General features: G+C 43.3%; 1 protein-coding gene across 1 annotated transcript in view; it reads right to left on the minus strand.

Moving 5' to 3' along the window:
• The window catches only part of ift122 (intraflagellar transport 122 homolog (Chlamydomonas)), a 127,818-nt gene that overhangs the window by 88,984 nt on the left and 12,291 nt on the right, over nucleotides 1-26,543 (minus strand). The window contains exons 8-15 of the mRNA XM_080734189.1: nucleotides 24,758-24,833; nucleotides 16,513-16,704; nucleotides 13,694-13,832; nucleotides 12,075-12,277; nucleotides 8,231-8,368; nucleotides 5,002-5,166; nucleotides 1,592-1,789; nucleotides 517-657 (exon numbers count right to left, since the gene is read on the minus strand). Of these exons, the coding sequence (XP_080590315.1) occupies nucleotides 517-657; nucleotides 1,592-1,789; nucleotides 5,002-5,166; nucleotides 8,231-8,368; nucleotides 12,075-12,277; nucleotides 13,694-13,832; nucleotides 16,513-16,704; nucleotides 24,758-24,833 (1,252 nt within the window). The remainder of the gene's footprint in view (nucleotides 1-516; nucleotides 658-1,591; nucleotides 1,790-5,001; nucleotides 5,167-8,230; nucleotides 8,369-12,074; nucleotides 12,278-13,693; nucleotides 13,833-16,512; nucleotides 16,705-24,757; nucleotides 24,834-26,543) is intronic.

Consider the following 26,543-nt stretch of genomic DNA (forward strand, 5'->3'; position numbering starts at 1 on the left):
ACCAGTGAAAAATAGCAGATATACAAGCTCACAGCCGCGCTGCGAGCTTGTAGATCTGCTATTTTTGAAAAAGTCGTGAAAATGTGTGCAAATCTAAATATTTTGAGATGGGGGTCCGTGGCCAAATACATATCATTTTGGGAGTCCTTCACATGAAAAGGTTTGAGAACCACTGACATGGTAGTCTCTTAAGAACAGACTAACTGAGCTCCAGTTAAGTGAAAAGGACCTTTTCTTTGACGATGGCCAGCCAGATTACTGACATAGAAACATAGGTTTTTCAAAAAACCTTAGAATGATTCAAAAGCCACTTATAGAATCAGGTCAAAATTTAAATGTTCACAGTTCTTCAAAAATAGCAAATCTACAAGCTTGCAGTGCGGCACTCGGTGCCGCACTGTGAGCTTGTATATCTGCTATTTTTCAATAGTTAAAGCATAAAATAATGATACACAATAATGTGTACCCGTTCTGAATGGGTTTTAATGGCACAAACTGATCTTCAATAGAACTGGCCTTCTTTGCAGTGTCAAAATCCAGTCCCTCGAGTGCCTCCGTGGCGAGGTCCCTCCAGTCGTTGTCTGTCACCCCCAGACAGGCGATCTGGTAAGCCTCCTTAAACATCTTCTTCTCCAGATACTGGTACATCGGCGCAGACTGAACAAAGCAAAAGAAAATGTACAAAAGTGAATTTCACTTCAATGTGCCTGCACACAAGATGTAAGAATTTAAAGAACCTTGAAATAAGACTGAGCGACAGTGGTAACTCTGCATTCTCAAAGCTGAAATAAACTGGTCAGTAGATAAACAGGTTATGCCCAGTATTTTGATATAATTGATCTATTTGATGTACTGTTCTGTGTGTTGTGTAGTAATAATTGCCAAAAGGAAAACACACATGTTTAAACTATAAAGTATATAGATAATAGACAACGGCCACACTGACACAGACAGACATGTGCAATGGGATACAATAGGTCAGTGTTTCTCAAATGGGGGTACGTGTACCCCTAGGGGTATGTGGAGGTACTGCAGGGGGTACTGGACCCCGATGCCGGTATCGGACATCGGTCATTATCTCTCCGATGTATCGGTAATTTTTATAAGTAATATTAGACCACCATTTGATGGCATTTAGCTACTCAGACCCAAAATTTAGAATATATTGTCGTTGCCCATAAGGATCCATTGGGTTTCATTTTACACTCATGAGTTAAAGATCTTATAAAGGGTCCATATGGTTACCAAATCTCCATCATTTTTGCTGGGGACCACCTGGAAACCCCTCAAGGACCACTGGTGGTCCCCTGATCATTAGTAAAAAAAAGGGGGAAAACATTTTTTTGAAGGTAAGAAGTTTTTGAAATTTAGGCTATTTATTATTATTTTATATTATTACAAAACATCGGTTAAACATCGGCAATCGGTGGTCTAGCACCCACCATCGGCAAACATCGGCATCGGTCAAAAAATATGGCATCGGTCGAGCTCTAGTTTTATGAGCAAAATGTTGTTGTCAGGTAAAGGGCATACTTGGATTGCACGCGTTCCGTCTACAAATCAGAGAGGCAACGTGCTGCCGCCAAATTACCTGAGGAACCTCTACAGCCGACATGGAGTAGACGTGGAGACAGAAGATCTTGGAGCCGTTGTAACCCACCACGAAGCCCTGCATCTTCTGCTGGTGCACGGGGAAGTTACTGGCCTTGATGTTAAGGTAGCCGTTACCCGAGAAGCACAGCATGTCCTCACACTGGGTGTTCCACGCCACGCTGTTGGCGTTGGGCTCCTGGGGACGAGAGGAACAAGAGGACGTGAAAGGGCATTCACGAATAGTGATTTTTAGTATTCGAATTATTCGACCTCAAAGTATTCGAATAGTCGAATATTCAACAGGACTGGCCAAACTGTCAAATACTAACTCATACTCTGCAATCCTCGTCGAAACCGGAGATTTCCCGCTGTACCACTCTGCGATGCCCGTCGTTCCCGGAAATTTAATTAGCTTTAATCATTATGAAACGATTAAAAGTATGATCGCTGTATATATCCGTTTCGGAGACTTTAGGCCCGCCCCCTAACTGTATCCAGTCGTATTTCCTGTTTAGACTGGATCTAGGTTTCCATATCCGGTCTGACGTCAAATCGTAGCTCCCGGCCCATAGGGTTTCCTTGTAAACAAACGAAGGAGCTGCACGGACATAGAATGTTTTTTTTTTTCACACGTTTTTTTATTTATTTTGTAGCTGTTTGATTCCTCTACCCGCCTGGCATATGATCTGCGCACATATCGTCTGCTATGTGCGCGAACGTGTCCACGTGTTACCATAGCGCACACCGCACAGCTGGCTTTTTTCAATGTTTTTTCATGTAAACACTGGCGGATAAGCAGGGATACAGCGTGGCAACGGATATGTCTATTTCAATGGGGTTTTTTTTATTCGAAAGCTGTCACCGAGTCTACACGTCTACTAGATGAGTCGCGCACAGATTGTGCACGATGCGTGCGCGTGCCCACGCTAAAAGGTAAGGACAATTTGGCAGCTGCTTACTACAGCTATGTTTAAAATGGCAGCAAAATTGTTAAGTAAGCAAGAGGCGAACGCGAGGCGTTGTGAGCATGTAGATCTGCTATTTTCACAATATTTATCTGCGGAACCGAGTCACATTAAATGTAATACCTACACGTCCAAGTGCTTGTCAGGGTGGGGGTCTCCAGTTCAAATATGCTTATTTTGGGGGTCATGGCCTAAAAAGGCTTGAGAACCCCTGGTATCCACCTGTTTCCGCGAGAATTTACTGTAGCATTATTTGCGTGACACTTCCGCGGTTGCATCTCACGTCGCGTCGCAGATGCAACCGTTGTGAGCTTGTAGATCACTCTCGGCTGCGGCGCCGGAAGCCGCCTGAACAATCTGCGCAATGCATGATGGGATGTTGGAAAGTTGTGGATAGAGCATTAACAAATTCATCCACCGGGGGCATTGACAACTCATTTTTATGACTTCCTATCTAGCCAAGCTTTATAAAATATATTTTTTTTAAAGAGAAAAATAACGTCGAATAGTGACTTTGATATTCGAATATTCGAATATTTGGTGAAAGCCCTAGGACGTGACTGTCCTGCCACCCGATCCTCTCCTTAGAAAACAACTTTAAACTTTAGAAAGCCTGCAGCTTGCTAAAAGCCAAAATGTGTTTTGAATTCCAACACTTGGCAAAAACAGTGCAAATCTCTCTGCTCTCTCCCTGTTGAAAACAGGAACATAAATAAGTAATTGCTACAAAGTGAAGTTCCCAGTAGACGCATTATTTTACAATGATGAAGAATCTCAACACCTCCCCTTGTCTAATGCTACTACATCTGTTTATTCAACTGTAACACTTAAAGGGGTACTGTCACCTAAAGGGGTACTGTCACTTTAAAAAGTCATCTTAAAATATGAGTTAATATTTTTATGTCATTGTGGGAATGCGCAATTATAAGCCAATCAAATTAATAGACTGTACTTAGACTACTTACTGTACTGGTCAGCTGTTGTCGGGGAGCGAGGGGCAGATTACACTGTGACATGAGTTTCAGACTATTTCAGACAGTTTTCAGAGAGACCACGTGACCTACTGTATCATACTACCAGTAAGACTCCCTAATCGGGAGATAAGCGACCGTTGGTCGCTTATCTCCTGTCACACTGCTGACATCAGTATGACATCACACTGCTGACATCAGTATGACATCACACCGTACACAAATGACCCTTATATAAGACCGGCATTATCTACCGACAGATTAGATGCAAGCAGGATCTCGACTCTGACACAACTCATCGGCTCATAAGCTGGTTCTCCCTCCATATATGGAGATAACCGACGAATCTCACTAAGTCTGACCTCACAAGCCCCATATTTGGACACGGACAACATATAACTCCATATATAGAGACATAGCTGCTGACATCAGTATGACATCACACTGCTGACATCAGTATGACATCACACCGTACACAAATGACCCTTATATAAGACCGGCATTATCTACCGACAGATTAGATGCAAGCAGGATCTCGACTCTGACACAACTCATCGGCTCATAAGCTGGTTCTCCCTCCATATATGGAGATAACCGACGAATCTCACTAAGTAGATAATGCCGGTCTTATATAAGGGTCATTTGTGTACGGTGTGATGTCATACTGATTTTGTGTACGGTGTGATGTCATACTGATGTCAGCAGTGTGATGTCATACTGATGCGGAGATATGAGCAGGGCAAAGGTGTGACGTGTGACGTGTGACTGACGGACGGACGGACGGCCGGTGGAGGTTTTGATACTAAACTGCGACCTAACGGTCGCAATAATTTCGGGGCGTGTGAGCGGGCCTTTAAGTAGTCCAAACCTACACCATTGGTTCTCAAAGTGGGGTCCGGGGACCCCCAGGGGTCCTTGAGAGAGTTCCAGGGGGGCCCCAGCTAAATGATAGTTAGGAACCAAATGGACTTTTATGGGTCCGTACAAATGGAACCAAATTGACCCGTCAGTACACTCTCTGAGTTAAATTAAAGGTGATACACCATGAAATTTCACTTTTCCTATTTTAAAACCTTTTTTGGGGGTCCCACTAGCACCTTCTATCCTCACAAAGTCCCATTTCTGTGTCTTTCTCTGGTTTTGAGAAGGCGAAGGTTAAAAGTATCCCACGGGTTCTACAGGCTATCCAGATTTGCTGCCGATTGTGACGTCATCTGCCGATTGTGACGTCATCATCACAAAAAAAAATCATTATTTTTTTTTTAAAATCATTTTTTTTTTTTTCAAAAAGATTTTTGGGGGGGGGGTATCACCTTTAACATTGATTTTACAATATAAATTGGGGTCCCAGATATAGAAATGCCATTAAATGGGGGTCCGCGGGCAAATAAATGTCATTTTGACATGAATAATTTTGAGAACCACTGACCTACACTACACACAAGTAGAAGTTGTGCTCCCTGCTTGCTAACCTGAAAGAGCAGTTCCTTGGTGTTGATGTCGTAGACCAGACAGGTGTTGTGTTCGTCCACCACGGCCAGTTTGTTCCGGGAGGCGCTCATGTCCAGGCAGCGCACCGACGTGGTCAACTTCAGCAGAGTGATCGCAAACGGGTTATCGATGAAGATCTTCAAGATCTGCCGGGGAGAATGAAACGAGAGTTGACACAGAGTCAGGACAAATTACTGATGAAAATTGAAGACTCAATTTGATCAGACACAAAAAGATACAAGATAAAAGAAAAAGTCAGATGCGTTGTGTGACTTGAAGCGCAATTCTTAGATTCAACCCAAGATTTGCATTTGTTACACAAGAGTTACACACTTCGTCGTTGTCGGGTGAAAACCTTCTATGTCCAAAACCGTTCGTTTTGCATTTAGCATTTAAAAATGTTTTAAACTAGTGAAAACAGCAGATCTACAAGCACACAACGCCTCGCACCGCAAGGCGTTGTGTGCTTGTAGATCGGCTGTTTTCACTACTTTTGTGCGACGGCATTGTATGATGAAGCAGGGCTTTACTTTGCGAAAGAACGTACACATTTGAAACTTGGAGATACGAGGTTTCCACCCGACAACGGCGATTTATTTGGTCTCGGCTCATAACATTGTAGCAGCAATAACTACCATGACATCAGCTATAATAATAACATTAACAAAGGAAAAGTAATGAATACAAATTAAGAATCAAGTGGTAGGCTAAGAACAGTTAAGTACTGAACATTCATCAGAGCACTCTTTTTTTAAACCCAGTCTCATGGCAGCACATTATGCACACACCTGCATATCGTCACTGTCGGGCAGAAACCTCGTATTTCCAAGTTTCAAATTTGTAAGTTTTTTCGCAAAGTAAAGCCCTGCATCATCATACAAGGCCGTCGCACAAAAGTAGTGAAAACAGCAGATCTACAAGCACACAACGCCTCGCAGTGCGAGGCGTTGTGTGCTTGTAGGTTGGCTGTTTTCACTAGTTTAAATCATTTTTAAAATGATAAATAGAAAAAACAAACGGTTTTGGACATACAAGGTTTCCACACGGCAATGACGATATGATGCTGATGCTTCTAAATAACATGCATACAGTACACCTACATATGATGCTAATGTTTCTAAAAAAAATACATACCGGTATCCAAACATCATGTACTCTATACAGCATTGGTTCCCAAACAGAGGGCCATTTGTGGGTCGCAGACACATTTTTATGGGTCCTTTTTTTTCCTACTTGTTTTTCTTATTATTTCAAAACATTTTTCCTAAAAAGCTAAGATTTCCATGAATAAAAGAAAAAATTCCATGATTTTTATAAGTACGTTCATTAATAAATAAAAGAAAAACCTAAGAAATTCAAATAAATTAGAAAACAAACATGTAAGAAGTAGCGAAAACGCGTCACGTTTTGAGCTTGTAGATGACGGGACCATTTGGTTCCATTTGTACACTCTCTTAGTTAAATTAACATTGATTATACAATATAAATTGGGGTCCCAGAGATAGAAATGCCATTAAATGGGGGTCGACGGTAGGGATGGGTATCGTCTGCGATATTTTTAATGGTATCGATTGCATGATGTCGATATCGGGTATCGGTTCACCTAAAAACGAACGTTACCTCGTTTCGATACTCTGGAAGGCACCCCTGGCCGGTCACATCTGTAACAGTTGGGCTACTGAGAGTTTAATGACTGCTTTAGTAGGCTACACTCGTTACTGTGGAAAATAGCCGACAATAGCCTATAATGTTTATTATTATGATGATTATCCAACGTCTATACTCTCCGCTCTGCCACACTGTGTGATCATCATCATCACCTGCTGCGGTAGAGCAGTTAAACTTAAATAAAAAGTATCGAAAATGGTATCGAAAAGGGTAACGTATCGATTCCCAGGTATCGAAAAAGGTATCGTATCGATTCAAAGGTGAACGATACCCATCCCTAGTCCGCGGGCTAATAATGGTCATTTTGGTGGTCCTTGACATGAATCATTTTGAGAACCACTGACCTACACTACGCACAAGTAGATCATAGAAGTTCTTATTAATCTCTTCTCATGGGATACTCCAGAATGATAGCGCACGCACTCTCTCACACAGACACACACACACACACACACACACACACACACACACACACACACACACACACACACACACACACACACACACACACACACACACACACACACACACACACACACTTCTTTTTTTTATACCTGTAAACGATGATACGATGTTGTGACAAATAAAACAGATTCTTGGAGGTGTTGAAGGCAGTGGCGTCAGTTCAGAAAAAAGCTAAGGTATGGCAACACGACGGTTTCTTGGGCTGGATATGGCAGCCTGGAACGGTTGTTCAAGCGCAGCTAAACTTGCCATGTTAGTAAACATGCCACAATTAACAACAATGTGTTGCACCTGTGCAGCTGACCTGCGGAACCTGGGAATATAACATTTTGTCAAGATGGGGAGAATACAAGTGTGGAGAATACCAAGTCAATACCTTGTAAAATTTTGCTATTTGTAGTTATTTTACTGTAATTCAACAACATAATAACCAGCACAGATAGACAAAGAGACATTCATGGATTTATATTTAAAGGACAACTTTGTTTTTTTACAACAAGGGTTCATATTTTAGATTGTAATTTGAGAAAAGAAAAAGTGAGTGTTAAAATGTTTTCATTTGCTTCGTTCTATTGTTTTATTGCGTTTACCATGCTAAAATGTGGGGCATGCGTACGCATGGGGGCATGCGTACAAGTGGCTAAATATGTCATTTGAGACACAATAAGCCAGCAGTTTCTTTATTGCTATTTACAGTAACAAGTCACATCCAACCATGAAAGGTTGCGTTGTATCTTGGGAATGGGCTTATTCTGTGTAAAATGACATATTTAGCCACTTGTACGCATGCCCCCAACCACTGAAATAAGAATCTCTAAAACAATAGAAAGAACTAAATATAATCAATTTAACACTCATCTTTTATATTATTCTTTAATTACAATCTAAAATATGAACCCTTGTTGTAAAGAACTAAAGTTGTCCTTTAAAAGTAACTTTCATGTTCCCCCCTGGACCCAGGGTATGGCAGCTGCATACCCCTGCCATACCTAATTGACGCCCCTGGTTGAAGGCGCTCCATGGGGCTTAGAATAATTATAACAAATAAATAAATAAAATGTTCTTCACGACACTTACCGCCCCATTCTTCAGTCCTACCAGCAGGCCCTCCCTGCCCGGCGGGCCACCGATGACTTTGATGTAGCGAATCAGAGACTCCATCAGCCATTCCTTCTCCTTGACACTGGTGAAGGACAGACACTGGAGCCTCTTCTCCTACGGAGCGGTACAGGGAGAGAGCAGGTGACACACTGGTGAAGGACAAACACTTAAGTAGGGCCCGACCGATAGATCGCAGTGGCCGATGTATCGGTCATTATTTGACCTTTTATGACGATATTAGATCGGATATTGCCGAAAATGCAGCCGATGTGTACCGATTTGTAACCACTTTCAACCTGGTGGCCATATTTTCTGGGTTATTATATACTGTTGTTCCCTATTGAGCTTGGCACATTTCCTGGGGCAAGCTGCCCAGATGTCAAACGTGTCTTCTTATTTTTTCACTCTCAGAAAACGCCTGCAATGGAGTGCATTTGAAACCACATTGCAGTGAACATCACATCACTGCTTGCCTCCTGTGAATTGTTTTATTTTTATTTTTGTTTATTTTCTGTTTATTTCGTTGCTGAGTGAGGTCAGCAGACAAAGTGACGTGAGTGAGATGAAAAAAACCTGGGTGAAATGTGCTAATCTCAACAGGAAACAACGGTAGGCAAATGTTTTCAAAGGTTTAAATAGCTCACAAGACATTGAGTTGTGAGCTTTTTTTATTAGAGCTTAAATGGTTGAATAAAAAATATATATTTAAAAAATAAATTGACTAGTGCTAATTGCTCCTACATCTGTCTTTGTCTGTATGTACATACTGTCCCGTGTCTGTATGTATGTCCCGCCTCATCCCACATTGGCCAAGCATTCGCGGGGCGCTTAATGAAATGAACTCATAAATAGCACCGCACAGCTCACTTCACACTGGTGTGATTTCTATTTCACAAAATATCAGTCAAAAACATCAGTAATCGGTGGTCTCTAGGCCTCTTCAACATCAGGATCGATATCCGACCCAAAGATCTGTCAGATGGGTCAGACATTGAAGCCCGTTCTCCTTCAGTCTAAGAGCGGTACCAGAGACACCAGACAGACCACAACCACACGTGACAATCACACATGAAACATTCACTCATCCCTCTGGGGACTCTGTCACTATGGTTTTGGCACAATCGTTGCACTTTCACATGTTTGACAATCTGTTAATCTGGCATCGGTCCCCCGTTTTAACCCTCGAAGACCGGGAACGTGCCCGAGTCGCGTTAGATTTGAACGACTTTAACCATTATTTTATGCTTTAACTATTGAAAAATAGCAGATATACAAGCTCACGGCGCGGCACCGAGTGCCGCGCTGCAAGCTTGTAGATCTGCTATTTTTGAAAAATCGTGAAAATGTGCGCAAATCTTTGAATATCTCTGTCCAGATCTTTGACCCCACTTCTAAATCCTTCCTCTAAATCAGTGGTTCTCAAACTTTTTCATGTCAAGGACCCCCAAAATTACAGGTATTTGGCCGCAGACCCCCATCTCAAAATATCCTGTTCCTTCCAGGGACCCCCCCAGAAGCAGAGATTTGAGTTACAAAAGTTTGCTTTGAAAAATATATATATTGAAAAATGTGCACACATTTTCACGATTTTTCAAAAATAGCAGATCTACAAGCTCGCAGCGCGGCACTCGGTGCCGCGCTGTGAGCTTGTATGTCTGCTATTTTTCCAACAGTTAAAGCATTCAATAATTCTAGGCCTAAACGGCTTAAATATACTTGTAAATGTTCCACAAACCAGAACCACATTGTTCCGCTCTTCCCGTTATAAAAAAAGCTGCGGAAAAGAAAGCGTGTCGTAACATCACAGCCGAACGTTTGCAAGGGTCGACGCTTGATTCGACGCAGACTTTCACAGCCCATTTATATGTGGGCTAAAAGCTTGTCTAGAGGCGGTGACCGCTAACAGGGCCTATTAGCCGGAGATCTGAAGGCACCTCCGTCTCACGCGGACAGATTGAAAATGATGAAATAACCCCTGTGTTGCGGACGTCGCCGTCTCCGCAAGGCAGCCTCTGTCAGACGCAAACGGAGACAAGAAAAGCATGAGAGAAAGACCCCGGGGACCCACCGGTCAGGGGCGTCGCACCAAATCCTGGGCCCTGGGTACTTTAACTATTGAAAAATAGCAGATATACAAGCTCACAGAGCTTGTAGATCAGCAATTTTTTTTTTTTATCGTGAAAATCAAGTCTTTGAATATTTTGAATCCTTCTAAGGTTTTTGCGACTGTTAGGTCGCAGTTACAATAAAAAACCTCCACCGGCTGTCAGTCCGTCAAGTCTGTCACACTTTTGCCCTGCTCATATCTCCGCAACCGTTGCCCCGATCCATGCCAAATTTTCCACCTGTCAATTCTCACATGCCACCATGAGGCAGATTCTTGCAAAACACATTTTTGGACACTGCTCCAAGAAATTTTGCCCTAAAATCACGCAAATCGGGACGCTACAATCGGGAGTGTATCTCTACACTCATGTCATCACCATGGATCTGTCCCATATAGCGCCAACATCAGGACGATTTTTTCAAACACTTTTTTGGACACTGCTCCTACACATTTTGCTCTAAAATCACGCTTATCTCCCGATTAGGGAGTCTTACTGGTTTTGAAAAACCTATGTTTCTATGTCAGCTGTGCTCAAACTTTGTCACGTGGAGGACCCCCAAAATGATATGTATTTGGCCACGGACCCCCATCTCAAAATATTTAGTTGCAGCTACAAATGTTTGCTTAAAAAATACATATATTCAAAGATTTGCACACATTTTCACCACTTTTCAACAATAGCAGATCTACAAGCTCGCAGCGCGGCACCGCTGCGCTGCAAGCTTGTAGACCTGTTATTTTTCAATAGTTAAAGCATAAAATTATTCCAGGCCCTCAGTCCCACTCCCCCCCCCCCCCCCCCCCTTGTGACGCCCCTGTTACCCGTGGTTACGCAAAACTGTGCTTTCTCTCTCTCACTTCCCTATCTCACTTCTGCGGTCTGAGAGGATAGAGAAAGGGTGGGGGGGGGGTAAAGTCTGCGGGGTGAACACACACACACACACACACATATGCGCACGCACGCACACACGCAGCCACGCACACACACAAAACACACGGACACACAGCTGGAGCCTTTTACAGCGTAGGCAGAAACATCTGGGGAAACTGGCAGTTCTCCGCGCTGCAATCTTTTTCTCTGGGGGTGTTTGGGAGACGCGGTGCACGGCAAAACCGCTAATTCATTCTGTGTCCATCACGTTAATAGTACGCAAATGTCTCCACGGCCTCTTTGGGCTATCTGTCAAACCAGACGTTTGAGGACAAGCATGTCACAACAGGTCAGGGGAGTTTAGTTAGGAGAAAGGCAGACGTGTAACCGCAACATTTTGAGGGAGAGTGTCAAAGGGAGCCCCGGGATGTGGTGAACCGGTACGGCTTTTTATTCCAAAACAACATTTAGGATTCTTCGCGGTACCTCCCAGACTGCACCACACCAGACAAAGGCCAGACTTATCTCCTCCTGTCCCTTTCTGACATACTCTCTCCAGACAGATAGACGGGTTGGTTCTCCCAATTTTCAAATGCGTAGAAGGGGGAAGTAGTCGACGCCCGCTGCGTCACACCCATGTTGTCTAGTGGATTGTGGCCAGTGATGGTTTTCTGGTGTGAAGTTTGTTTGACCACCGAAAGAAAACTACAAGCTAAATGCCTGTCAAGTGGGGTCTACCACGCATTTGATTTTCCTATTGGTTGACGCCAAGTCAAACTCCCCCTTTTAGAGATAGAAGCTGGGACAATTGCAGGCCAAATCAGGACGTCTGGTCACTCTACCTGACAAAGAATGATATGCTGCGAGCAGACCACCAGCAGGTTGCATTCAAACTTCCTGCAGATCTTCTCCTTGATGCGGTAGTGCATGTCTGAAGAGTCGTCTGAGTAGAGCTCATAGATGAGGATCTTCTCTGGGAGCTGGATCGCCAGACGGTTCCTGTAGATGGCGATCTTCTTCACCAGCTCGCGGCATTTGATCCTCACTGGGGGTAAAGGGAGGGTCGGGAGGGGAGAGAGCAGACGAGGGTCACACATGCGAAGCAAGTGTATCCATACTCAGAGACACATACTGTGATTTCAACTTTAAAATGCTCACACAACTTGGCACTTTTGAAGCCCCCCCCCCTGTCTTCCTATTGGCTAGGCTTTAAACAGCCATAACTCCAGTTGGCAGCATGGTACCGCCTCGAAACTTGGTGTCTGGACTTAGACCGCCATAGGGATGAGCTGCAATTGTTGAAGCCCCGCCCCCTCTTTCCTCCTATTGGCTGGGCTTTAAACATCCATAACTCCAGTTCGCAGCATGGTACCGTCTCGAAACTTGGTGTATACTACGACTTAGACGGCCAATATGGACGAGCCAATTGTTGAAGCCCCGCCCCATTTACAAGTCTGTTGTTTCTGCCCGCCCTGACGGTCGGGCATCTTACTGGTTACATCTAGGGCGTCTTACTGGTTTTAGCAGCATCTGTCTAGTTTACCGTATTCTCAATTCCTTGCATTCTTTGCACTTGCATATTAATGACCACACACACACACACACACACACACACACACACACACACACACACACACACACACACACACACACACACACACACACACACACACACACACACACACACACGTAAATAGAGACTTGGACAGACTATGAAGGCCACACATACATTAAAATATCATATTTACAAGTGTGACCCTTGCACATAGCACCTCCAAGCACTTCAAAGTGTGCTATGATTAATGTATATAGTATTTACCTTAATGTACAATTTTACATAATAATATGTCGTACCTTTATTTTATTTTACCTTCTACAGTAGCCTACTTGCTACTTGCTACTGTCTTAATTTTTTCTTTTGCTATTGTTATTATTGTTGTTATAATGTTATGGTACTGTATATATGAGATGTAATAATGAAACTCTTGAATCCTGAAAGCTAGTCAGGACTAGGGATGGGACGATATGGAAATGTCATATCACGATTATTGTGACCAAATAAATCGCGATTTACGATATTATTGCGATAATCAAAATCCATTATCCTGTGGCGTAACATTTGCCAAAAAATAGCAGATCTACAACCTCATAACTTGTTGTGAGGTTGTAGATCGGCTATTTTTTGGCAAAGACATTTGATAGAGAGTGAAAAAATACTGTATCAAGTACGTATATTATGAGTACCTTTTACCAATTATAGAGGGTTTAAGTGGTACCGGATATGCAGCTCGGCAAATAAAAGGTGAATTGATACCAGTGCACGACGGAGGACGATATCACGATATATTAAATCTCCACAAAACGATTATCGCAAGTGTTTTTTATCGCGATAAACGATAATATCGCTTATCGTCCCATCCCTGGTCAGGACTAGTCTATTCAAAAAAAAATCGCAGTGTACCTTTTTGTTCGGTGATGAGGTGCTGGACAATGACATCGGTCATGCTGTCTCTGTAGGCATAGCGATCTTTGTACAGGCCATGCACCGTGCTGAACACAATCTGGTAAAAAGCTATGGTCCCGTCCTGGCAGCCCACCGCCTAGACACGAGATGAGACGAGACGAGACGAGAGAGAGCATCCCATTAGCACCTCTAAGAAAAGACTGAGAGTGACACAATGTTCCTGTTGTTAGAGACCTGTCTACCACGGCAAAGAGCCAGCAACCAATTCTCTCCCCTACGCCTTGCCACTTCCAGTTAACCACTTAAGACCGGGAACGCACCCACTTTAACCATTATTTTATGCTTTAACTTTAAAAAAATAGCAGATATACAAGCTCACAGCGCGGCGAGCTTGTAGATCTGATATTTTTTTAAATAAACGTGAAAATGTGTCTTTCAATATCTTTGACCTAATCTTTGACCCGACTTCTAAATCCTTCCTCTAAAGGAATGTCAAGGACCCCCAAAATTAGGGGACTGCCCATACGTCCGAAATCTCATTAGTCCTACATCTCATTAGTCCGAATTTAGTTAGGGTTAGGTTTTAGGGTTAGGTTTAGGCATATGATATGATATGATATGATATAGTACTTTATAGATTTACTGAGGTTAGGGTTAGGGTTAGGTTTAGGTTTAGGTATAGTATTTTACCAGGTTATCATTCACCAGATTCTGACTAATAGGATGTCGGAACAATGAGATTTCGGACCAATGCCATGGCACACAAAATTTCAGGCATTTGACCCTCCATCTCAAAATATGTTGTTCCAGGGACCCCCCAGAAGCAAATATTTGAGTTACAAATGTTCGCTTTGATATATTCAACAAAATCATGATTTTTCAAAAATAGCAGATCTACAAGCTCACAGCGCGGCACTCGGTGCCGTGCTGTGAGCTTGTATATCTGCTATTTTTCAATAGTTTCAATAATTCTAGGCCTAAATGGCTTAAATATGGTGAAAAGAGAAGACTCAGAGAGGTGTTACAGTCATGTGGGAAAATCATGGTTTTCACTCTAGTAAAGTAACGCTGTATTTATGTAGCTTATCATCGTGCACTTTTCAGACACTGTTGATGGCAAGCGCACCGCGCTTTCCTCAGTGTTCATTTATACATGTTGTAAGAGTGAACAAATGTAACCAAATGAGTTAAAGCGGCTATCCATAACTTATTTTAGTGAATAAAATGATATTTTGACCTGTATGGTAGACCATAGCTTAAAGGGATATTTCACTTTCAAAAAACCTTTTGGTCATTTTATCGTCCAATGGGGCTTTTATGAACACCCCGAAGAGTTTTTAATTTGCTTGATTCAATATTTAGATATTTGATGTAAATGTTACCAGGCCCTCCTCCTGCAGGACGCCTCCCCATACACACCCATTGTAACTTCAAACTCCATTTTAACCATGATAGATTCATTAATTTATTTTTTCACCCATTATTTTTCTAGTGACTCATACTAACCTCCTAATACGTGAGCAGGCTGTGGTTTTTTTGATAACCTTTTTCATTTATTTGTAATAATTCTTTGGGAAAATGGAAAAAAAATTCAATACAATAAAAAAATGTTTAAAAAGTCATCAAAAAACACGGCCTGCTCACGTATTAGGAGGGCAGTATGAGTCACCAGAAAAGATTAATAAATCTATCATCAGTTTGAAGTTACAATGGGTGTGTATGGGGCCCCCCTCCTGGAGGAGGACTGATAACATTTACATCAAATGTCTAAATATCTAATCGAGCAAATTAAAATCTGTTCAGGGTGTTCATAAAAGCCTGATTAAACGATAAAATTACCAAAACATTTTTTGGAAGGTGAAATATCCCTTTAAAAATATATTTTACTGTTGCTGAAAATAGGGGGTACTTGGATTTCAGAAATCAGGGAAAGCTAAAAAGGTTTAATAACAACTGTGGTTGTTGTAGATGGTCTACTCCTCTATTGAGAAATGTAAATCCTGTGCTCAGGTAGGACCACTACTGGTTGACTTGACAAGTGGTATCGAATGAAGCTCAAAAGGCAATTAATCCTTTGCCCAAACAGGCTTTCTGTATTAGCTCAGCCGCAGAAATCCCGGCTTTGAATCCTGGGTAAGAGATGCAAGTTTTGGGATTGCGACTTTAAATTAACACTGAGGATTTTACTGCGTGTCTGCGTTCCATGGCTGTTTTGCATTAGACAGGGTTCCCACACATCCTTAACAATTAATCTCCAAAATTTTTCCAAAACTTTTCCAGAATATTTAACACGATTTCCCAGGACTATATAACAATAATTCAGCTCAATAACAAGTCGCTTACTCCTATGCACAATGCCCAAAGACAGGTAGTGTATGCCAGTGGTTCTCAACCTTTTCAGGCCCTGACCCCCGAAATAATCATATTTTAACTGGGAACCCCGGCACCCTGACGAGCACTAATAGTAGAGGAATTTTGTATAACACGTTTCTATTGTGAAAATAGCAGATCTACATGCTTTGTAGATCTGCTATATTCACAATTTCTGCCTCTAATATTTGACAATTTGGCCAATGTTTAATTCGTCATTTCAGAGGTATTAACAAAATAATAACCCAAATACAACAAACCAAAAGACAATAAATGGCATTTTTTTCCAGGAACTTCCAGGACCCTTGATCAATTCCAAAACTTTTCCAGTACTGAAAAAATATTTTTCTAATTTCAAATTATTTCCAGGAATTTCATGACCGTGGGAACCCTGATTGGAGTATTTTTTTACTGGACATGTTTTCTCCAAGAGACGAGAGACCGACCACATAGTTGGAGTCGGGCTTGACGCGGCACGTCCACACCCAGGAGTTCTGTTCTCCGATGGTGCCGAGCCGCACCCCGTCTTTAGTGTAGAGGGAGGCCTTCTGGTCCGACCCGCCCATGATGATGTACTCGCCCTTGGAGAAGTAGCTAATGCAGCACGGGTCGTAGGTGAGCGTCCTGTCTTTCCAAATCTGGTGGACACAAGGAAAAGTGTCTATTAACTCATTCGCTGCCTTTTCAAAATGGCTGCCAAGTACCAGGATGCCAAAACATGTAATTTTTAGTGCACGGATCATGCACGCCCATGCCTAGATCATGCACCATGTGTGTGCACGTTGTTCACAGCTTTCAAACAAAAAGGTCTGCTTGGAAATCCGTTCAGGCATTCATGAGATAGCAGCCATTATGTTTTCTTCAAATGTAAACAAACATGGCTGCCGTGTTTGAAAGATGTGGTTGGTTAAACATACAATTTCACACGATTGCGATCATTCCTACTACATTTTTGGAGGTCGAAATATATATATATTTTTTCAAAATGGCTGCCAACTCGGGAAACCTGGGCCTGGCGGCCTCCAACAACGGTAATAACTAGGGAAACTCGGGAGGGGGCACCAAAGGAGTTAACAACAACCACATGAACCCTAGCTCAGTAATAAGCATAGTAATAAACAATACACAATTGTTTTGAGCAAAAAACAGGATGGGGCATAGTATGGAGCAGGGGTCTTCAACAGGGGGTCCGGGACCCCTAGGGGGTCCTCAGAGTTACCACAGGGGGTCCTCCAAATCTTTGTGTGAACTTTCCTTTCTCCATTTTTATATTAACCACTTGAACCCTAGCATCCATATTCTGAGAACTTTAGCCAAAAATAGCCGATCTACAAGCTCACAACGCCTCGCGCTACGAGGCGTTGTGAGCTTGTAGATCAGCTATTTTCCGCAAAGAGGTTTGGTGTAGAGGGGAAAAAGAGCATAGTGTAAGGTCAAGTTTATTAAGTATTGACGGCTCAAGTAGTTAAATATCTGAAAACACATATTGACATGAATCCAAAATACACTGATGATTGTGCTGTCAAACAATGAAACTATATGCAATCTATGAACAGGTTGTGGGGGTCCCTGCTTCATCTCTCTCTCAACTAAGGGGTCCTTGGCCGGAAAACATTGAAGACCCCTGGTTTAGAGCAAAACAGGACAGGGCCTAGTATAGAGGCGAGTCCCTATTTCCAATCCTGGGCCGGGGCGAACCTTTACTGCATCATGTCACTCCCCCATTCCCTCACTCTGTTTCCCGTCTCTCTACACTTAACTAACGTAACAATCAATAATGGCAAGAAAAGTCAGAGGGGGGAAAACCCCCCAAGAAAACTAAGTATATAGGATTTAAGTGTTTAAAACAATCAGTTTCTTTCTCTCGTGGGCCAGGGGTCTGGTCCAACACTTTCCACTATCTGCGCCCTAATGCACATCAAAGTCCCAAAACACATTCAACAATCCTTTTGAACCCGTGACTAAACGATAGATTAAAACCCATTTAGGCCTTGAATTATTGAATGCTTTAACCAGTGAAAAATAGCAGATATACAAGCTCACAGCGCGGCACCGAGTGCCGCGCTGTGAGCTTTTAGATCTGCTATTTTTGAAAAAGTCGTGAAAATGTGTAAAATCTTTGACTATATGTATTTTCAAAGCGAACATTTGTAACTCAAATTTTGCTTCTGGGTGGTCCCTTGAACTAAACATTTTGAGACGGGGGTCCATGGCCAAATACATATAATTTGGGGGGTCCTTCACATGAAAAGGTTTGAGAACCACTGACATAGTAGTCTCTCAAGAACAGACTAACTGAGCTCCACTTAAGTGAAAAGGACCTTTTCTTTGACGATAGCCGGCCAGATTGCTGACATAGAAACATGGGGTTTTCAAAAAGTCATAGAAGGATTCAAAAGACACTTATAGAATCGGGTCAAAATTCGAATTTTCACGATTTTTCAAAAATAGCAGATCTACAAGCTCGCAGCACGGCACTCGGTGCCGCGCTGTGAGCTTGTATATCTGCTATTTTTCAATAGTTAAAGCATAAAATAATGATACACGATAATGTGTACCCGTTCTGAATAGATTAAAGAAAGGCAACCGTCTCCCACTTCTAAGTGGGGCTGTATCGTACTGGAACTCAAGGTCCATTTGAGCAACGTCATATCAGTTTCCCCAACTCCGGCGCATCTGTTTCTCCTCACGCAGGAAAAGAATCGCCTGACAGTCCATACTTAGTTTGGACTAGCTCTTTTCTTTTTATTACCGACTATTCTAAGCACTGTAATCAAAACAGCATGTTCAGTTAAACAGATAAATGGGCTAGTGACAATGTATGAGCCTAAGGTCTCATGGCAGGGTAATGAAGGGTGCATATTTTTCTGTAATTACGGTATTGCCCAGGGGGAACGGGGGGAGGGAGAGCCCCGCCATTATTAAAAACCGAACACGATCACTTCCAATGCACCGTTGTGGTTCCAATAAACCTTGACAGCCTGATTACATCTGGAAACACAGGCCTTAAAGTTCTGTAAAGTGTTATAACCACCCTGTGTTTTGGACAGAGGGTGTATTAAATCATATCGCTCCTTGTTGCTAGGGGACTGCCCCATGGTTCGAACTCCCGTTGGTCCGAACACCCTCGGCAGGTTAGCTACTCACCAGCGTCGGCAAGTTAGCTACTCACCAGCGTCGGCAGGTTAGCTACTCACCAGCATCGGCAGGTTAGCTACTCACCAGTGTTGGCAGGTTAGCTACTCACCAGCTTCGGCAGGTTAGCTACTCACCAGCGTCGGCAGGTTAGCTACTCACCAGCATCGGCAAGTTAGCTACTCACCAGCGTCGGCAGGTTAGCTACTCACCAGCATCGGCAGGTTAGCTACTCACCAGTGTTGGCAGGTTAGCTACTCACCAGCTTCGGCAGGTTAGCTACTCACCAGCGTCGGCAGGTTAGCTACTCACCAGCATCGGCAAGTTAGCTACTCACCAGCGTCGGCAGGTTAGCTACTCACCAGCATCCGCAGGTTAGCTACTCACCAGCATCGGCAAGTTAGCTACTCACCAGCATCGGCAGGTTAGCTACTCACCAGTGTTGGCAGGTTAGCTACTCACCAGCGTTAGTTTTACTGAGGTTAGGGTTAGGGTTAAGGTTAGGTTTAGGCATAGTTATACTGAGTTTAGGGTTAGGGTTAAGGTTTGGTTTAGGTAGGGGGGCACGGTGGCGCAGTGGTTAGCGCTTCGCCTCACAGCTAGAAGGTCCTGGGTTCGATTCCCGCCAGGGGACGCTGTGGGCGTGTTCCTCCCTCCGCATCATCAGCACCCTCACCCTAGGTGGGGTTGGCGATAGGGCCTTTCTGTGTGGAGTTTACATGTTCTCCCCGTGTCTCCTAGGGTAGATGCCCTCACAAAAACATGCAGTGGTCCTGGTTTCTATACTACCTCCACCTAGTCAGCCAGGTGCTCCCCAATTCCCCTGGCGTGGCAGGGGGAGAGCAGAAACCTGGACTACAGGTTAGGTAGTTGGCACTGGGGGAGAAAATGGGTTGGAAAACCGTGGGATAAAAAGGTTTGGTTTAGGTGGTCGGACCAAAGGGAGTTCGAAGCAAGGACATGTTACCTGTTGCTATAGTGGAGTGAGCGAATGATATATTATTTTGCCTATGACTAATTCCCTCCTCAGGGTGAGTCCTGTCTTACTGTGGTCATCAACAGGTCCCTCTAAGCTGTTTACAGTGGCACAGCTCCACACTCGTAGTAAAGCGAAACCACTTGTGGTCAGTCACATATTGTAAATTCATTAAAAGGTGAACTTCGCTCTAAAAACACTTGTGGTGTCATTTTCACGTCTACTCGGGACTGTGTGCGCACCCCAGACATTTCTTCAGTTGCTTGATTCAATATTTAGATATGTGATATTCATTTGATCCGACGCAACCCCGCCTATCTACGCCCCTTCAACTTCAAACTCCATGTTACAGTAGAGTCATTGAAAAGAACACACTACCCTACTTCTGGTGTCCTTCTAATGCAGTGTTTTCTCAACCTTTTTTCTGCATGGGCACACTTTTCATGTCCCAAGAATCCATGGGCACACCAACATAATACGGGGGTGTAAATATCGTCACTGTCGGGAAGAAACCTTGTATCTCCAAGTTTCAAATGTGTACGTTTCTTTGCAAAGTAAAGCCCTGCTTCATCATACAAGGCTGTCGCACAACAGTAGTGAAAACAGCAGATCTACAAGCACACAACGCCTCGCACCGCGAGGCGTTGTGTGCTTGTAGATCGTCTGTTTTGTGCTTGTAGATCATCTGTTTTAGTTTAAATCATTTTTATAATGACAAATACAAAACTGGCTTTCAAGCCGTTTCAAGGGGCACACTTGACCCTTCTCAGGGGCACACCAAAGGTCCCCAGGCACAGTGGTTGAGAAACACTGCTCTAACGAAAGGGGAGACCTTCATTTTCTTTTTATTCATTATTTTATGCATTACAGGACTCCTTGATGCATCATGACATTACAGAAAAATATTAAAATTATGAAACGCATAACTAATCAAATATAATATCAAAGCAACTTAACAAAAATAAATCAATTCCATGGCCGGTGGGGATATGTTTTATCCCTGCTTCTGGTAAGACTGAATTAAACGCTTGCATGTCCTTTTGGGAAATTAAGACTTGTCTGAGCTGTTTGATATTTATGTTTGATAATATCATACTTTAACAATTTAATTAAAAACGTATGTAACCACATTAACCCCATGCATCCTGGCCTCGTTCCCAGCCTGTTGTCAAAATGTGTCTTTTTGAAATGAGAAAAGAGCAAAAAACAGCAGATGTACAAGCTCACAACATGTCGTTGGGGCGCGTTGTGAGCTTGTAGATCAGTTATTTTTAATTGCGACCATAGGTCGCACTTTACTATCAAAACCACCACAAAGTGTAACTCCGTCCGTCCCTCCGTCTGTCTGTCAGTCTGTCTGTCACACCTCACACGTCACACTTTTTCCCTGCTTATATCTCCGCAACCGTTGCCCCGGTTGTGACCTACGGTCGCTTATCTCCCGATTAGGGAGCCTTACTGGTATATGTTGTACAAAGAAGTACAGATCCTTCTGGGTAAATTAGAATATTGTGTAAAAAGGCATTGCAGATGCCATAGCACCCCAAATCATAACCGACTTTGGAAACTTCCCACTGGACTTCAAGCAACTCTGACTTCAGAAGGTTGACATTTCTATTACCAGTAAGGCTCCCTAATCGGGAGATAAGCGACCGTAGGTCACTTATCTCCACAAATAGGGCAAAAATGTGTTTGCCAAAATCTTCCTGATCCATGTTGATGACATGAGTGTAGACATACTGTGTAGTGATTTTCGTGATTTTAGGGCAAAATCTGTAGGAGCAGTGTCCAAAAATGTGTTTTTAAAAATCGGCCTGGAGGTGGCGCTATATGGGACAGATTCATGTTGATGGGATGAGTGTAGACATACTGTGTACCGATTTGCGTGATTTTAGGGCGAAAATTGTAGGAGCAGTGTCCAAAAATGTGTTTTGCAAGAATCGGCCTCATGGTGGCGCTAGAAGAGGGCCATGTGAGAAATGAGGGGTGGGGTCTCCGCGCCGGCAAGGCGGACGAATAGGTACCGGCCCCGGCTGTCCCGGTCGCTCCTAGCCGGAGTTACGGCATTTTATGTGAGCTGCAGTGTAGGGGGTCCTCCACTGGGGGCGCCACCACTTTTGCATCCGTTCTGGAGCACCAGGAGTCGGTGGTCCCCGGGAATTCCCCGTGAGCAGCCCCGTTGGGGTGGTCATTTGGTCATGTTTGCGCATTTGGTCATTTTTTACATCTGGGGGTCCCCCAGGGACCTGGGGGTCCCTGGAGCTCCGGGGGTCCTTGGAGGTTGTAGTTTGGCAGCCAAGGAACGTGTGTGCAAAATTTGGCATGGATCAGGGCAACGGTTGCGGAGATATAAGCAGGGAAAAAGTGTGACGTGTGAGGTGTGACAGACAGACTGACAGACAGACGGAGGGACGGACGGACGGACGGAGTTACTTACACTTTGTGGTGGTTTTGATAGTAAAGTGCGACCTGACGGTCGCAATAAATGCTTGTTTTGAGTGGTCTTGTGTAATATTGTAATATTTTGAAATGTGGACTTTTGATATTCATGAGCTGTATGCCATAAAAATACAAAGTTTTAACAAAAAAAGGTTTGGGATAATTCACTGAATGTCCAGTGTATCTAGAATATATGAAAGTTTCAAGAAATATATGACATTTTCAAGAAAATATACTTTTACACTATATTCAAATTTTTCAAGAAGGATCTGTATATAGGGCTTAAGTGGTTAAGTGTTGGGGAAGTTACTTTGAAAGCGTAACTTGTACAGTTACAAGAAACTCACCATGGTAGTAACTTGATCAAGTTACAGTTATACCCCTGGAGAAATGTAACTTGTAAAGTTTCAAGTTACATAGAAAAAGTAACTGAGTTACTTCAAGTTACTATTTTTTTTATATTTTATTTCAAAAAGGAACATCTGTGTTCCTAAAATAAAATTCCACAAAAAAAGAATATCTGTTGAGGATACTGTACATTAGTCATGACATTTGATCTTCAATTTGATCACATCTCAATTGTAAAACTGTAACTTAACAGTAAAAAGAGAAAAAGACTGGTGCCTTGTATAGTGATACCAGTAAGGCTCCCTAATCGGGAGATAAGCGACCGTAGGTCACTTATCTCCACAAATAGGGCAAAAATGTGTTTTGCCAAAATCTTCCTGATCCATGTTGATGACATGAGTGTAGACATACTGTGTAGTGATTTTCGTGATTTTAGGGCAAAATCTGTAGGAGCAGTGTCCAAAAATGTGTTTTTAAAAATCGGCCTGGAGGTGGCGCTATATGGGACAGATTCATGTTGATGGGATGAGTGTAGACATACTGTGTACCGATTTGCGTGATTTTAGGGCAAAAATTGTAGGAGCAGTGTCCAAAAATGTGTTTTGCAAGAATCGGCCTCATGGTGGCGCTAGAAGAGGGCCATGTGAGAAATGAGGGGTGGGGTCTCCGCGCCGGCAAGGCGGACGAATAGGTACCGGCCCCGGCTGTCCCGGTCGCTCCTAGCCGGAGTTACGGCATTTTATGTGAGCTGCAGTGTAGGGGGTCCTCCACTGGGGGCGCCACCACTTTTGCATCCGTTCTGGAGCACCAGGAGTCGGCGGTCCCCGGGAATTCCCCGTGAGCAGCCCCGTTGGGGTGGTCATTTGGTCATGTTTGCGCATTTGGTCATTTTTTACATCTGGGGGTCCCCCAGGGACCTGGGGGTCCCTGGAGCTCCGGGGGTCCTTGGAGGTTGTAGTTTGGCAGCCAAGGAACGTGTGTGCAAAATTTGGCATGGATCGGGGCAACGGTTGCGGAGATATAAGCAGGGAAAAAGTGTGACGTGTGAGGTGTGACAGACAGACTGACGGACGGACTGACGGACTGACGGACTCACTCACACTTTGTGCAGGTTTTGATAGTAAATGCGACATACGGTCGCAACTAGCAACACCTTTGCTATACATATTAATTAAACTGTTACATTTGATTCCTCAATCTTAACAAAACTTAAATGTAAAACTATAACTTCGCTTGTAACTTCTTGTAACTTGAGCCAAAAATGACCCAAAAAGTATCTCAGTTAAGCCCTTTGCACACAGGCGCGTTTATCCGCACGGATTAAACGGACAATTTCATTTTTTAAAAAGAAAACAATGATTCTCTACGACTTCATGCACACCGGATCCGAATGAGCCGTGCGACGAGTGGCTGCGGCCGTGCGTTTTTTTCTCGATCGAACCCAGTTCGATTCGTGCGTCTTGTCGCATGCGGTAAAAAACTCATCACTCCTTTTACAGTATGACTCCTTTTGGGATCCGCAGCGCAGATTCCGCACAGCCTTGCACACCAAATCCAATGCGTTTTATTCATACAGAAAACGGAAGAAACGCAACTGTCCTGTGTGCAAAGGGCTTTACTTGATGAGTTACAGAAATATGAATGGAACTCAGTTACCAGCAAGTTACAGCAAAATGTAACTTAGTTACGTAACTCAGTTACATGTAACTTTAACTTCCCCAACACTGAGAATGTCCCTTTTTTTTAAAAAACCTATGTATGTACGTGGTGGTGTATTGACTTGTGTCACTCACCTGCTTTCCGCTAAGCTGATAGAAGGACAACTTTCTTCCCCAATCGGCCACGGCCAGAATGTCATTGTGCTCGTCCCTAGGAAAGTACATCACAATGGTTTTAGATCAGGGGTCTTCAACAGGGGGTCCCCAGAGTTACTACAGGGGGTCCTTTGAATCTTTGTGTGATAGAAACCTTTTTTTGGTAACATGTCATTAGGTCGAACACCCTTTGGATCGACCACCAAACTCTAACCCAAACAAACCCTAATCCTAACCTCAGTAAAAATATGCCTAACCCTAACCCTAAACCTAACCTCAGTAACCATGACGCGGGAGATTATCTAACCTGCCAACGCTCGCGGGTGATTACCTAACCTGCCGACGCTGTTCGACCCAACGGGAGTTCGACCTATGGGGCAGTCCCCTCGCCTTTTTTATATTAACCACTTGAAGCCTAACGTCCATATTCTGAGAACTTTAGCCAAAAATAGCCGATCTACAAGCTCACAACGCCTCGCAGCGTTTCGGCAAAGAGGTTTGCTGTAGAGGGGAAAAAGAGCAGACTAAGTACAGAGTGAAAGGTCAAGTTTATGAAGTATTGACGGTTCAAGTGGTTAAATATCTGAAAACTTTAATTGACATAAATCCAAAATACACTGATGATTGTGCTGTTAAACGGTTAAACTATATGGAATCTATGAACAGGTTGTGAGGGTCCCTGCTTTATCTCTCTCTCTCTCAACTAAGGGGTCCTTAGCCTGAAAACGTTGAAGACCCCTGCTTTAGAGTGTGTTTCCTGACAGCTGCAGCATATTTAGAACACATTCGTTGCAGACATGATGAAGATTTATCTAACATCCAACGTTTCCAAAACTAACATCCGATTTGTCATCCTGTTGACGCCGTCGACCATCTTCCTTTACACATTAAAGTCTGCCTTTGCAGTAACTGATTTGGTTTCAATTCGGAGAATCATTTGGCAGACGCTCTCATCCTGAGCGATTTACAAGCGTTTATGGAACTCAGTCAAACAATAAGGTAGACCAGTAAGACTCCCTAATCGGGAGATAAGCGACCATCAGGTCGCAGCGTGATTTTAGGGCAAAATGTGTAGGAGCAGTGTCCAAAAATGTGTTTGAAAAAAATCGTCCAGATGCTGGCGCTATATGGGAGAGATCCATGTTGATGAGATGAGTGCAGACATACTGTGTACCGATTTGTGTGATTTTAGGGCAAAAATTGTAGGAGCAGTGTCCATAAATGTGTTTTGCAGGAATCGGCCTCATGGTGGCGCTAGAAGAGGGTCATGTGAGAATTGATGGAGGGTGGAGGTTGTGGTTTGGCAGGCAAGGAGTGTGTATGCAAAATTTGGCATGGATCAGGGCAACGGTTGCGGAGATATGAGCAGGGCAAAAGTGTGACGTGTGACAGAGACTGACGGACAGCTGGTCGAGGTTTTGATAGTAACTGCGACCTGACGGTCGCAATAATCACAAAAAGAGTGCAGTGTAGGTTCCTCAAAGAGACTACAGTACAATGAAACTAGCGTCCGTCCAAATAACATACATATATCTCATTAATATTCTGTAGCCTACATTTGAAAACAGTCTGCACATCGAGCCAAATTCAGACTTACTTTATTAAGCCATTTAGGCCTACAATTATAATGCTTTAACTATTGAAAAATAGCAGATATACAAGCTCACAGCACAGCACCGAGTGCCGCGCTGCGAGCTTGTAGATCTGCTATTTTTGAAAAGTCGTGAAAATGTGTGCAAATCTTTGAATATATGTATTTTTAAAG

The sequence above is a fragment of the Nannobrachium achirus genome (genome assembly GCF_963921795.1).
Source record: "Nannobrachium achirus genome assembly, chromosome: 9".
In the NCBI taxonomy this organism is placed as follows: Eukaryota; Metazoa; Chordata; class Actinopteri; order Myctophiformes; family Myctophidae; genus Nannobrachium; species Nannobrachium achirus.